The following is a 14,975-nucleotide window of genomic DNA, read 5'->3' on the forward strand; positions in this document are numbered from 1 at the left end:
ATGATTTTATTCAGAAAACTAATAGGAAAATATATTCTGCTGATTTCTTCTAATCTTTGAATAAAACAAATCAGACCTTTTTCAAAACAGCTGTATCCTGAAGTTTCCATGTCTACCACTAAACAGTCTGACTCATCCATATCTACAGTACTTGGCGTCATGTAATTTTTTTCTCTTTTCTTCACAGATGTGACGTGAGTCACCATCATTGTACAAATCTTGCTTCACGGTAAGTTTAAAGCAACGACTTCACTGAGTTTTAAAATTGGACAATATTAGTACAATGAAGGGTACATGTTACCGCTGCTTCGGATCACAAGTGCACCATTTTTTTTGCTGCATCTTTATGATCCCAGCGTGAAGACAAAGTAAACAACAATAAGACAATAATTTGGACCAAAAAGCAATTACTTTGTATGAGTCAGGTTTGCCTGTGAAAGCTGTCATTGGAGGGTTTGCAATGGTGGCTCTCACATTGCCTCAGGTACCCACACGAATGGGGCCACCAAGCCGGAATGAAAGCATGAAACTGGTGTATACTCATGCAGTTCTGGGAAACATTAGAATGACACTTACCTCACACGTGTGCTGGATATCACTGAGCCAATTAAAATGGGAGGGCAACAGACCACAATAGACCATGGTTTCATATGAGGTCATGCTCTGGCCATTTCTATCATCAATTTTCTGGACTCTAAAGACACCATCACCATCTTCATCATTGTTGATTTAATGTCCGTGGATGCTATCTTCAAGCAGGTGTTTATGGGCCTGTTTCTCAAAGTTTAAATCAACTTTATCTTTATTTGCTTACATTTAGTCCAGACTACCTTAAATCCAACAAGTTATCCAGCTAAGAAATCATGAGACTCCCTGTTCCTTGGTACTTCAGCTTACATACTGTTGTTTTGCAGACCTCACTGAGTTATTCCACTTTTTCTCAGACCTTGACATCAGCGGTTTGCTAAGTCAGCGCACCTTCAGATAATAGCAGGCTATGCAGACGCATATGTCACCTAATGGGTTGACCGCCTTGCCCATTGAGCATCATATCAGTCTCCATTTGCCATGACACCACTTCAAGATTATCCTTTCCTTTCAAGTATCCCTATCAAAACCTTCAATACCACCTTTACTCCTGTTCCATTACCCCTCGAGCTCCTAGACTCCAGGATGGGGACCTACACACAGTGTCAAGGACCTCCTGGACTGAATACCTTGTATTGTCGACTAGCAGGGTTACAGTCATGATGAGAGCTTCTGGATCTGGTGACATCCTTGGACCTCATCCATCACTGGACTGTGCCACACCCCTTCCAAGAAGCCTCCCATGGAACGTAGGCACCTCACAACAGTCCAAGTCCCATCAGTCAGTCTAGTTTCAGTCCTGTTTTCAGTCCATTTTCCAGTCTGCTGCTTCCTCTGGGTGATGCTGCCTGTCTTCTTCCTTGTCTATTCTGCGATCGCTGCCCAGTCAGCCCCCTCTGCTGTCCTGTCAGTTCCAGTCTGAATCTCATACCTGAAACTGAAGGGCTCCTTGGTTGGACCTGGGGTTTCACTATCAAAGCCATCAGGAACCATTGCTTTGTTGTGGGTGGGTGGAGTTGATCTAGCAGTCTTTTTCAGCTCTATGCTGTCATTGCTTCCTCGCTCAGCCTTGGCCTTGGTAATGTTCACCTGCTCAGACTGACTCTAAGTGAGACTCTGGTTTTTGATCTTTCTCTGTTGACTTAATGATTGGTTGGATTGGTTTTCTCTCTTCTGGTCTTGACTTTCTTCTGATTTAATGTCCAGCTAAGTGTCATGGATTCTTTGCTGATCACTTCATCATCACTGCATCATCCTTGGAGATTCCCATGTAGCTTGGCCACTTGAGTCCTATCCAATCATCTCATCTGCTTGTCACAATCAGCGGCTCCAAGCCTGTCAGCACTGTGCTTAGAGACACGGCAGCCAAGGAGGAAAATCCTGATAGGCAGAAGACCTGTCATCACATGGGTATGCAGCTTGACGTATGTGTGTTTGTTAATGCTTACTTTAAACTATGTTAATAAAGTTCTATTTTAATATTTTTTTCTAAATCTCTTCTACTTTCAGTTTCTCCTGACATAAATGAATATAGTTTAAATTCACGGGAGCAAGATGCTTGGATCATTTTTGAGGAATGTATTCATTATATCAATTTAAATACCATTTATAATGGCTCCACAGTGGCTCACTCTTCTTGGCTAGAAAAAAACTTTACTATGGTGAAGAGCATTGGTACAATGAAGTAATCTGTTTGTGCATAGATGGTGTGCTACTTTGCGACATATTTGCCAATGGCAACATGTTACATCATAACTTTCCAGTGGTACATGCCAAGTACTCTGCAATTTATCATCCTCTTTCATTTTGGAAACATTCACCAAGATGTCTTGTTACTAAATAGCTTTTAAAAATACATTAATCCAAAAACTCAAATATAATTTTCTTGTATAAGATTATTCACTAGTTGTAGAATTTTCTATAAAGAAAGAGTGACAAAAATCTGGGTGAAGAAAGATCACAGATTGTGAAAACTAAAATAGATCAATCAAAATATCTACACGACTATTAGTTTGATACTGCGTCTAAGAATGAAATTACCAAATACAAACTCCCTAACAAATATAAATGACCATATGGCCTAGAAGTGGATGAACATGAAAGGATGAATCTCATGTCTGCCTGCACAGTCTGTTCCAGTTTGACAACTTGGCTGTCAAGTTATAAATAATCAGTTGTTCAGCTGGTGAGTGGCTCCCTGCTGTCACGGCGAGAGCAGCACACAGCTCCACGTTTGCACCCTGTGAAGGACATCGCTGACGGTAGGTTTTTGGGTGCTCCTGTCCCTCTTGCCCCTTGTGCACTGTGGTTGTGTTTGGATCACATTCACATGATACATTCCATCGAAGACTGCAACTTTGGCTCATTTAATCCTGCAACACACATGCATTTATCAAATCCCTCCATCTGTCCACCCACCTTCCATAACCACTTATATATAAAAATATATATATGTAATATTATATAAATAATGCTATCATAAATGTATAATTAGTAATCCATTATAACACAATACCTTGCTAATAAAGTATAACATGGAATTATGATGCTGCATTGTGTGGTATAAGAGTTTAAACAATATTTGGAATGACTGCTTATTTGTTAAGTATAATGTTTAATTTTTTGAGAAAAGGTACCTGCTGTGACATATAGAATGTTCCTGGTAGGAACATTTTACTTCAATAATTTCAAAGTAAATAGTCATATTACATGTGTTCACTTGAGACCAATAATTCTGGGGTAATTGGTCATACATGGGAAGTACTGTAGGCCTGTAATTTTCTTCGTATTTGCTGACACTGATTGTTTTGTTAACCTAGGAATTTGTATGGCTACAACCACAAATAAATTTTCCCAGAAAAAAAAATTGGAGAACAAATTGATGTTAATGATTGTCTTGATGAGCAAAATAACCTTTGACTTTGATACTCACACTAATTGCCATGCCTTCAGATTTTTTCTTGAAACTAATTTAAAAGAATAACATCTTAAGTGCCCACAAACAATTTTACAAATCTGTACAAATGATGTAACCTATATTACTATCTGGAGAGCAGCTAAAATAAATTACATCCATTATATCTGACCAGTGATAGTAAATTCTGTCACAGGCTCCTGTAAAAGGTTTTTTGAAGCTGGTGAAATGTGACTTTGTCCTGATACCCCTCCCACCCCACGCCAGTGGTAACTACCTCAGAAGTTGCCTGCCTTTGTGTTCTCGACATAAAAATAAGTAGCCCCTGTGTTTACTTGCTTGGCTCAGTGGAGGATTGGTTTGGCAGCTCAGGGAAATCCCAAGACCCACAGGCTGCAGAGTGACAATTAAGTACAGCCAGGTTTTCCCAAAGAGGCCATGATTTTCCTGCCGTTTGATTATGTAAGACGTTTATGTTACTAATCGACTGCTAACAAGTGGACTGCTTGTTAGGAAGAAAAAGGTCCTTCTGTGTCATTACGAAGTCGTCGAACTTCAACTTTCAACGATTCTCGACGTATCCAAGACTCATTAAATGGCCCCTTTGGTAACTCTGAGAGTCGGGGTAAAGCCCAAGGTGATGCAGGACGACAAAAGCTTCAGTTCCACCTTTATTTTCTTACAAACGTTTTTGTGCACACCAAAGTAACATTTTCTGGATAGTTTTAAATAGAAAAACAATAGGATATCAGTGTATTTTATTATAAAAGTTTACAGTTGGACAACCTTTTTTCTTAGTGTTTCTCTCCTGTGTCAGGCTTTAATAATCCATATTTTACGTGCTGTTGCATCATTTAAAAAAAAAAACAAAAAAAAAAACAGCAGTGTTATTGCAAATACAACAGAGGGGGCTAGAATATTTATCTTAAATTTGTGAAGAATGAAAAAAAGATGAAGCTTTACATTAACTGCACCTTCATAATACATTCATTAGACATTCATGGAACATTCCATGCACCTTCATAATGCATTTATAAGTGGCATGTAAGTATACCATAACATCCTAACATACTTTAACAGCTTTAGTATACATTAAATAACATTATATGATTATAGATTGCAATATTTATTATGACAATGTTTGTTATTAATGTATATTAAAGCTGTTAAGGTATACCTACATGCTGCTTATGAATGTTCTATGAATGCTTATTGAATGCATTATGAAGGTGCACCAAATGTTCTACAAATGCATTATGAAGGTGCAGTACCAAAAAAAACAAAATAACACAAAAAATACTGCATAATTATTTGTAGACACCAGTTCAAAGCATCAAAAACCTGGTTATTTTTTGCAAATTACTTAAAAATAGAACGTTACTTTTGTGTTTAAACAGAAATACTCTCTGCCTTCTTATAGAACTGTATTCAGAAATACAAGTAGATGATTTTACATTTCCATTCGGAAAAGTGGCGTAGCATTTCAGTGTAAATAGTTCCATTCCTATCTCACCGAGTGACTTTATCCTGTCTCTAAACTGCAGGCCACAGAGCAAGGAACAGTTTTCCTGCCAGAAATGGCTGGTTGATGCTATACTGGCACAATTCATTTCCTGTGACGGCAAACTCTGAACCTCTGACCCTCTCATTACAGCATTACATTACAACTGTCGTTAAGCGCTAATCTCCTCTTCTCCTCAAAACACTCCTCCGTAGGTCAATTACTCCATCGCTGCCTTGAACAATAAACAAATAATAAAAAACAAACTGATGTACATATAAAGGTAATGTGAGATGAAGATTACTTCTTCAATCGTTAAAAAAATCTTCTTGATTGCTGTACAGAGCCTCAGCTGAGAATTTCACAGAGTCACTTGTGTATTAATTCTTTTTTTTTCAGTGGACCTAATTAAAACGAGGCTGGCAGGCACTATTTCATTGCCTCTGCTAAGCTGAAATAGTACAGAGAAGGAGAAATAAGAGCAGCTGTCCTGTAATATTGACCTTAGATACAGCAGCACTTCTCGAAAAACAAAGCAAGCTGTTCATATTCGGTTGATAATGGACCTAAGCCATGACCGTGCTAAGTGGCTATGATGGTCTATGTCAGTGTTTGCCAACCCAGTCCTCAGGGACCCCCAGCTGGGCTCCCAGTTCCATGCCAGTCTATATTTTTGCTACTGGGTGCTGGGAGGGAGCAAAAACATGGACCGCTGCAGATCCCCAGGGAACGGATTGGGAAACACTGGTCTATTTGACAGAGACACATGGTCTATGTGATCGAGCAGTACTGCTGGATCTGCTACACAGGGCTAGAAGGAGTAAGGGCCCACGATGATGGTGAGTCTCAGCAAAGAACTGGAGCGGTAGTTCATCACGTTGTGGGTCACCATCTCCAAGTCCACAATGTGTTCCCGTGGACCCGTCAGGGGCCTGGTCAGCACAAGCATGGCGCTCACATTGTTCGTGCGCTGCGGACAAGGCCAGGAGAACATTACAAAGCCAAAAAGTACAAAGATAATATTAATATATAGTCAGCTATAAAAAACAGCAACATTGTTGTACTTTATGTATGCGTGCATATTCACACGTCGTACATATACATACAGTGCTGTGCAAAAGGCAGTCAAAGAAAATTATGCTTAAATGATCTTCATGTTGGCGTAAAACAATGATGTTATGTCTGTCAAACAGTATTAGCTTAGCTATTTCAAAACCTCTCCTAAAGTCACCCCAGTATTTGCAGTGACCATGCAATATACATGTTTATTTGTTGACTCAACCACTAGCACACCTTGTGAGGCTAATTAGTACTTCATCACGTTAATTAGTTAGTAGAGATAATTAAAGTGACTTGATGGTGAAATTTGACAAATACGTGCAATGGCAGGGGCCTGAGGAAAGGATTGTTAACTGTGAACATTCATCTATCCATCCAATATCCATTTTCCAAACCCACTTGTCCTATTCAGGGTCGTGGGTTGATCCAGAGTCCCGGAAGCTACGGGCGCAAGGCAGGGAACAACCCAGGATGGGGCAACAACTCATTGCAGGGCACATACTCTATTCATACCTACAGATCTCCTGGCAACTTCAATTAACCTCAGTATATATTTGAACTGTGGGGGGAAACCACAGAATCCAGAGGAGACCCCATAACGACATGGGGAGAACATGCAAATTCGACACACAGAGCCATGTCAGAGACTAAAAGCCTGGTTCCAGTGGGTCGACTGATTTATACTTTTGCGCTGAATTGATGCCATAAGTATGGTGTAGCTGTGTACTCAATGCTGAACCCCACATCGTAGCCTGACAAGCACCTCACCAGAAATGTAACTACACATTGTGATAACGCAAACTGCTAGAACTCTGATTGGTCCCCTTTTTATGGGAGCAAAGAAAGCTGTACATACATCCAAGTTGCACTTATACCGCTGACTGAAACTGAAGTGCCATTTATATATCCAGAGATGGGCAGTATTTCAATTAAATATATTTAAAATATGCATTTAATTACATTTCATTATTTTGTAATTTGTATTTTGTTGTATGGAAAAAAATCAGATCAGAGATTGTATTTTATGTATTTAAAATATTTTAAAAAACTAAATGTCATTTGATTCATTTTCTGTCATTTTAAGATCCTTCATCACCAGACTTACAGACTTTTAAATATAGCCTATCACTATCTTTAGCTAGATGCAAGTACTGTAAATCAGTTGATACATCCCAGCTTGCTTTTTGTGAACTTCGTTTTCCCATGCCCATAATCCAAGGAAAGCTGTATTGGTGCCCGGCCCTAATTGCCTTAAGGTGAAGTATGCGGTAAAATATACTACTGGACATTGCTCACTGAATGTCATAGGACAGAGAAATAGAGCAATTAGTAAACAGCAGTGCTGTGCTATTGAACTTGTGAATTAACTTGCTACCCTGCTAGTGGCATTTTAGTTATGAATTTCAACATGCACATGCAGGCAGTTCCATCTTGTGGTTTGTCATATATGGAAGACTGCATTAGCAAGCTAGCTGTTTTTTCAGTACAACATTCATTTATATCAGCTAAATATAGGCGTTTTATAGCCACTGAGCCTGTGTAAAAGGGAGAACCGGCTGTTGAACCTGACGTTGCATATTACAAAAATATATACTAATTAGTCAGATAAATAGCTGTATTTTTTCAGCGTATATCTGACAAACAGTTTATTCTTTAAGTTTGCGCATGTTCAGCACCTGCTGTAAGACAAAACGGGAGCTTCACGCATGATGATAATTAATTTAAGAAAGTGTTGGTGTGCATTTTTGCGCGTGCACATGCACACACCGATACCCGTCAGTCACCGCACTAATTCTGTGGGAAACACTGAATATAAATTAAGGGTAACGATTTTGAATCTGAGATTTAAACCACGATACGAACATTTACCATCTGGTATCACGGTTCCAGAAGACGGTATTGCGACACCCCCTAACCCTGACCCGCTACTGCAGTTGCAACCTTTTGAGTCCCATTATGTTACTAATGTCACAAAAGTCATTTTCATTTCACAAATAACACTATAACACAGTTTATAAGTATTTGAAATTTGTAACAAGATGCTTTCTGATGTACAGTATTTGTGCCCAAACTCTAAGGATGACAGAGCCGACTTCACTTGCCTCCATTATGTTTGTTTGTACTTCACGAGACTATAAAAAGTAAGAAGTAGCATAGACACTAACGTTATACGGGAAAATGCATAAAAAGTGACTTTTTAGCAGCTCAACATTTTTCTAAATTTGCCTACAGGAAGTTTGGAGCAGCACAAATATAACCAGGATTCAAAAAATGGATACTTTGTTCAATGTTAAATTGCAGGGTGGGAAGACTAACGCAACTTCTCAAACTATGTATCACCTATCAGTGTAATTGCTAAGTGACACAGACACACCAGTGCACAAGTACAAATGCTCGCAATGGCATAGACCGCTTGCGTAGGTCACGACTTTGGCTCATTGCAGAAGGACAAAGCAGCCCTGAGGCAACAGTACTAACCATCCAAGCAACTTTTTGGAGAACAGAAATTCTTGTTATTTCATTGTGTTACCGTTCATTTGTACGTAGTGTAATGTTTTGTTCTAAGGAAATATGCACTAATTACTAGAGTTGTATATGTGTATATATAAACTACATATATAATATATACTACTAGTCAAAAGCTTTTGCACACACTGAGATTTTCAACATTTGCATGTTACTCACTTAAAATTTACTAAAACACACTCAATATTCTTTGCTAACAAATAAATTTACAGTATGTTGCATTTGAGTAACTTTATTAATCAAAGTAACCTCTAGCAGTTCTAACAGAGTAAGTACATTTCAGGCATTATTTCTATAAAGGACATTAATACTGCTCTGTTTCATGGGATGAAACAGTTAAGTGGTACATTTGAACTTAAAGGAAAGCCTAGAATTTGACTATGTCATCACCACACAACCAGTTAATAGGTTGTCAGACATGCACTGTTACATACTCTTTCCATGTTATAAAGGAAACTTGTTTTATTTGACTTAAATTTTTATTTATAGTTGGTCACCCAACTTTCTAATACTTAAGAATGAAAAATGTGTAGTTTATGAAATAAATGGAAACATGGTAAAAACCTGTGGTGTGCAAAAACTTTTCACTATATATTTTGATTATATACTGCATGTATTATATATATATATATATATATATATATAAAATATATAATAGCAAATGGAAAGCTATGTTCTTCCAAAGATTTACAGAGTGCAGATCTTACGGTGGACATGTCTAGCTGGAGCCTCACCCTCATGAAGAACTTTCTCCCCTCGTTGCCCGACTTGATCCGGAAGGTGTTGATTGCGTTGGCATAGAAGGTGGTGGCCTGAATTTGAAAAATGTCTGATGGCACAGTTCGGTCGGACAGGATGCTCATGTACTTGTAGACAATGGAGGTTGGAAGCCCATGACAGAGCGTCGGTGAATGGCAGCTGCAGCGGCTGGGAGCAAAGAAAGACAAAAACAGTCCAGCTCCTGTGCGATAAAGTGAGCTGGGAGACCTGGGACAGCTGCTCCAGCTCATCTTATCCCCCAGATTGTAGTTTCACTTTAAAGCAAATTACTTCATTTTTTTTTCTCTACACAAGTAACACTTAATACATGTTATTTTGTGATGTTTGTCAATGTCTATAGAGTTCATTTTGATAAACACATCAGTTTAAATTTCATTTTGTCCCTGTTTATGCATTTTTTGCGCTAATATTAAAACAGATAATCAAGATTAAAAACACTTTATAAACAAACAGGAGAAATAAAAAGTAAAAGTATTTTTGATTGTGTATATTAAGGATTAGAAACAATGTTTCAGCTTTTCAGAATTTCTTTTAGCTTGTTTTGTTTTAGTTAGTGATTAAAGCTGTTATTATTATGCTTCAACATATTGTCACTGCTCCTAACATATATGTGACAGTTACTTAAATATTAATAAACAAAGTGTACATTAAAAATTATTCTGGTTGTCTTAAAAGATATTTTGGCATTTCCTTATATTTGGTTTTAAAGCTTTAGATATATGGATTTATTTTGACAGCTGAATTAACCCAAAATTCTTAAACATACTGTCATGTTCATAGCCCCAATTTTTGCAGATGCTACAACGATGCAATTCAACTGATGCCTGTTATGGTGGAAACCCAGGGACTCACTGTTGGACACTTGCTGTCAGGCAAGCTTTCAAACTGAATAAGCTGAATAATGCTCACATGGGGGTCACCTGAGAGCTGAAAGGCAATGACAGGCCAGAAGGGCTGCAGTTAAGGCATTTGGGAAGATCAATGCTCATGTATAGAAGGAATTTAGAGATGCAATAGAGCGCAACATTCAGGTGGCCCCAAATATGTTTTGCTAAAACACTGAATTGATGATGGAATCTTAGAATGGGGAGGTGGGATCTTGCTCGTGATATGTTAATCTGGGGTGAGGATGTGCTGACCAACTATGGGGAAACTGATGGTGGAAAGAACACCTTGAGGAACTCCTCAACCTGGAATACTTTGAGAAGGGGCAGCGTGTGGCTCAGTGGGCTAAGCCGTGTGCCTGTAATCACAAGGTCGCTGGTTCAAACCCAGCCTCAGCACGTCCGTGGGTCCTTGAGCAAGGCCCTTATCCCCCAGCTCCCTGGGCGCCCTAACAGGTGGCTGCCCTTCGCGGACAGCTTGCTCTACAAAGAGCAAGTTGAGGGAGGCGTAAAAAGAATTTCCCCACGGGGATCAATAAAGTATCTATTATTATTATTATTAGAAACTCCACTGCCCTCTCACCAGAAGGTGATGTTGGAAACTCGTGGTGAATCACTCAATCAATCACTACAACTGAAGTCAATATGCTGGTCAGAAGCCTCCATGGTGGAAAGCCTAAGGGGGGAGCTGAAATCTGTCCAGGGATGAAAGCATCAGTGTTGGGTAGATTACCTCAGAAAAGGAATCTCATAGACATTCCAAATTACAAGACTAAAAATGTAATCAGTAACGTAATCCTTTTGAATACTTGAAATGTATAATCTAATCTGATTACAGCTGCTTTACTTTTGTAGATTGACCTGATCTAATTAGTGTTATTGATAGGTCAGGTCAGGTTGGGGGGCATGCGCTGATGCAGCGCGTTGTTGTATCCACCACACGGCAAAACTGCTCAGAATCCCGACCGGCGATCCCCCAGGCAAACACATGGTCCAGTCCCACCGTCTGGAAATGGCCATCCATCTGCCGCAGCCAGGTGTAACATGGGTGTCCCTTTGGCCTAATCCAGCTGCTTGGGTCCTCTGCAATGAGGATCCTGCGAGCCGGATCACCCTCAGGGAAACTCGCCACATGGCCGTAGTGCTGTAACTGACGTTCCCTCACAATGCAGGTAAAGTGCCTCATTTGGGACTCCTTGAGCAACCGCTCATTTGACACAAAGTCAAACCAGTGGTACCCAAGGATTCTCAGAAGAGACACAGTACCGAAAGAGTTGAGTCTTCATCTCAGCTCACTGGATAGAGTCCATGTCTCACAGCCAAACAGCAAGACAGGGAGCATGAGCACTGCAAAGATATTGGGAACGCCAAACACCCCTTTCCAGGGACCTCATAACCCCCCAGGCTCTTACAATTCATCTCCTGACTTCATAGGAAGAGTTAATAGAGACATGAATAGAGACACTACTGATGGCTGTGCCTAAGAAGTCATTAAAGACCTCGATCTTGGTCTTTATCCTGGACACCCGCAATCCCAGACACTCAGACTCATCACTCAGTCTCTCGAGGGCCCCGATCAGAGCCTCCATTGACTCTGCTCAGATCATGGCATGGTCGGCAAAGTCAAGATCAGTAAATCTTTCTTCACCAACAGACGCCCCACAGCTGCTGGACCCCACGACCCTACCCAACACCCAGTCCATACAAGCATTGAACAGAGTAGGGGGCAAGAACACACCTCTGCCAAACCACAGAATCAACTGGGAAGAATGCAGAGGTTCTCCCTCCACTCTGCACAGCACTCACAGTACCAGTGTACAGGCCAGCCATGATGTCCAGCAACTTCAGGGGGATCCCGTGAAGTCATAGAGGTCACTATAGGGCTTGGTGATTAAATAATATATTGACTTTTCATCTTATTAAATTTAAATGACAAAAAAATGAGAAACTTCGATACACTGTTGATAAGGAACATTGCTTGATAGCACACATTACAACATAGAAGAAGTTAATGTAATCCAAACAATCATGTGGTAATCTTGGACAACCTATACCCAACAAACACACAGCAAGGTTGGTTCAGTTAGTGGAGTACGCCACATGCTACTATTTTGATGATCCAGTAGAACATACAGCATGCAAGCACTTGGGTTTCCAATTCAATCTGAAGAAATACAGGATGCCCCCCCCAGTGATAATATTTGTTGAGGAGATACTGGAAAAATTCAAAAGTTCAAAACGGGACACAACATTGTATTTTTCAATAAGCGGTGGGTGGTAACTCTGCCATCAATGTCAGTCAGCTTCCCTGGAATGAGTGGCAAGCAGTCACAGGAACATCCCAGCAATAAACTAGTGTCAGTGTTTTCTAATGTTGTGCCTTGCAACAAATTCATAAATTTTATTTATTAAAATAAGATTTCAGTTTGCACTTTATTCAATTTGTCGTCTGTTTCAGAGGAATCCTAAGATAAGGCTCTGTTTTTGTGTAAAATTGAAGTAAAGAAATAATGACTTTGATTATACCATGATAATTATTAATATCGACTGATAAATTGTGACAAAATATTTTGCCATATCATCCAGCCCAACATGATGGAAGATAGTTAATGCTAGCTAGGTAGCTAGCTAGTTAAACTGCAGCCCAGTAGTGATATGGGCAAGCTAGTAGCCAGTTTGATACTGCTGACACAACTCAGATGGCTAGATCATACCTCTGGATAAGTAAGCAGGGCTGGTGGTCCCTATTTTTAAAAAGGGGGACCAGCTTGTGCAACTATAGGTGATCACAGCTTCTTAGCCTCCTAGGAAAGCTGATGTCAGGAGACTGGAAAGGAGAGTCTGTCCAGCAGTTAAACAATGCAGGAAGAAAGGAGGAACAAAGATTCAGGAAGCTGTGTAAGGGTGTCCAGTTTGAGGGACAAGAAGTGACATCGCTGTGATTTGCAGACTATGTCATGCATTCTGCCTCATCCAACCAGGACCTCCAGTATGTACTTCACTGATTCAATGCCAGTATTAAGTGGGGGGGATCTGATTTAGTGCCACACAATTCTGGGGAAAATATGAATCACGGTTTTTCCAACTCAGAATCAAGATTTAGATTTTGTCATGAATCTTGCGCAATATATTTCTCCCCAAATTATTACTTTGTATTACATATTGTCTTTATGAAGACAGAATAAACAATACATAGAGGTCTCATGAGAGCACATACTGTATGCTTGTAATGTGCTATTTGCCTCACTTGTATGTCACTTTAAACAAAAGTGTATGCTAAATATTTTTAATGTACCCTCATTTGCCACTTTATTAGGTATACCTAGTACCGGGGTGGACCCTAATTTACCTTTAGAACACCCATAATTCTTCATGACAGATTCAACAAGGTGCTTGTAACATTCCTCTGAGATTTTGGTCCATGTTCACATGGTAGCACCATGCAGTTGCTGCCGATTTGTACCTTCATGATGCAAATCTCCCGTTCCATCACATCCCATAGGTGCTCTATTGGATTAAGATCTTGTGACTGTGGAGACCAGTTGAGTACAGTGAAATGTTCAAGGAACCAATCTGAGATAATATAAGCTTTGTGACATGGTGTGTTATCCTGCTGGAAGTAGCCATTAGAGGCTGGGTACACTGCGGTCATAAAGGGATGGACTTGGTGGGCTGTGGCATTTAAATAAAGCGCAGTTGGTACTAAGGCACCCAAAGTGTGCCAAGAAAATATCCCTCACATCATTATACCACCAGGATGAATCCATGCTTCCCAAGTCTAACCCTACCGCATGAATGTTGCAGCATAAATCGAGACTTACCTGACCAAATACCATTTTTACAATCCTCCATTGTACAATTTTGGTGAGCTTGTGCCCATTGTTCTTAGATGACAGGCGTGGCACCCAATGTGGTTTTATGCTGCTATAGCCCATCTGACGGGAAGCACATTCAGCGATGTTTTTCTGCATACCTTGGTTATAATGAGTGGGATATTTGAGTGGTTTTTCTATCAGCTTGAACCAGTCTGGGAATTCTTCTCTAACCTCTGCCATCAACAAGGCATTTGACAGCCTGAAGTGTCAATCTTGGCCAATCTTACTGGCTGATATTTAAATGTATTCAATATTCAAACCTAGCAGCACCAGAGCTAAAGACACAATAGCTGAAATAATGGAGATGATTGCATTGGACAATCAGCCATGTTCCATAGTTGAGTATGAGGGATTTTGTCGGTTCATGCATTACTTAGAAGACGTCTCAAAGTACCAGTTATAATATTTATAATTCATTATTAAATCTACACCATAGATTGATCTCTAGTTTTCCACAGAATAAAAAAAAAGGAACATTATTCCCTTAATCTGTGCAGGCAGGCTTGGCAAGTTTCACTACCGGTCATTTATTTCAGTGAAATTACACCATAATTGTCACGTCCAGCTCCGTCCGATCCTCGTGTGTGCCACGCCCACCTCGTTACCTCGTGTTAACTCCTGATTGTACTCACCTGTTGCCTATTCCTTTTGCCTTGTCTTGAGTATTTAGTAGTGTTGTTTTCGTCAATGAAAATTTTGACGAAATATCTTCGTCAACGAACCTTTTTGACGTGACGGAGACGAGACGCAATGCTGCTCATGTGACGATAACTATAACGAAATATATCGTGTAATACTGTTGACGAATAAAAACGAGACTAAATAAACACTATAGTAACACTATAGTG

General features: G+C 39.8%; 1 protein-coding gene across 2 annotated transcripts in view; it reads right to left on the reverse strand.

The window, feature by feature from the left end:
• Positions 1-4,160: 4,160 nt before the first annotated feature.
• LOC111853475 (EGF-containing fibulin-like extracellular matrix protein 2) overlaps positions 4,161-14,975 on the reverse strand; it is a 41,690-nt gene continuing 30,875 nt past the window's right edge. For both annotated transcript variants that reach the window (XM_072703506.1, XM_023830412.2), the window contains exons 8-9: positions 9,323-9,515; positions 4,161-5,973 (exon numbers count right to left, since the gene is read on the reverse strand). In XM_072703506.1, coding sequence (XP_072559607.1) covers positions 5,815-5,973; positions 9,323-9,515 — 352 coding nt within the window. In that variant the 3' untranslated portion in view covers positions 4,161-5,814. The remainder of the gene's footprint in view (positions 5,974-9,322; positions 9,516-14,975) is intronic.

Source organism: Paramormyrops kingsleyae, chromosome 20 (assembly GCF_048594095.1).
Source record: "Paramormyrops kingsleyae isolate MSU_618 chromosome 20, PKINGS_0.4, whole genome shotgun sequence".
Taxonomy (NCBI): Eukaryota; Metazoa; Chordata; class Actinopteri; order Osteoglossiformes; family Mormyridae; genus Paramormyrops; species Paramormyrops kingsleyae.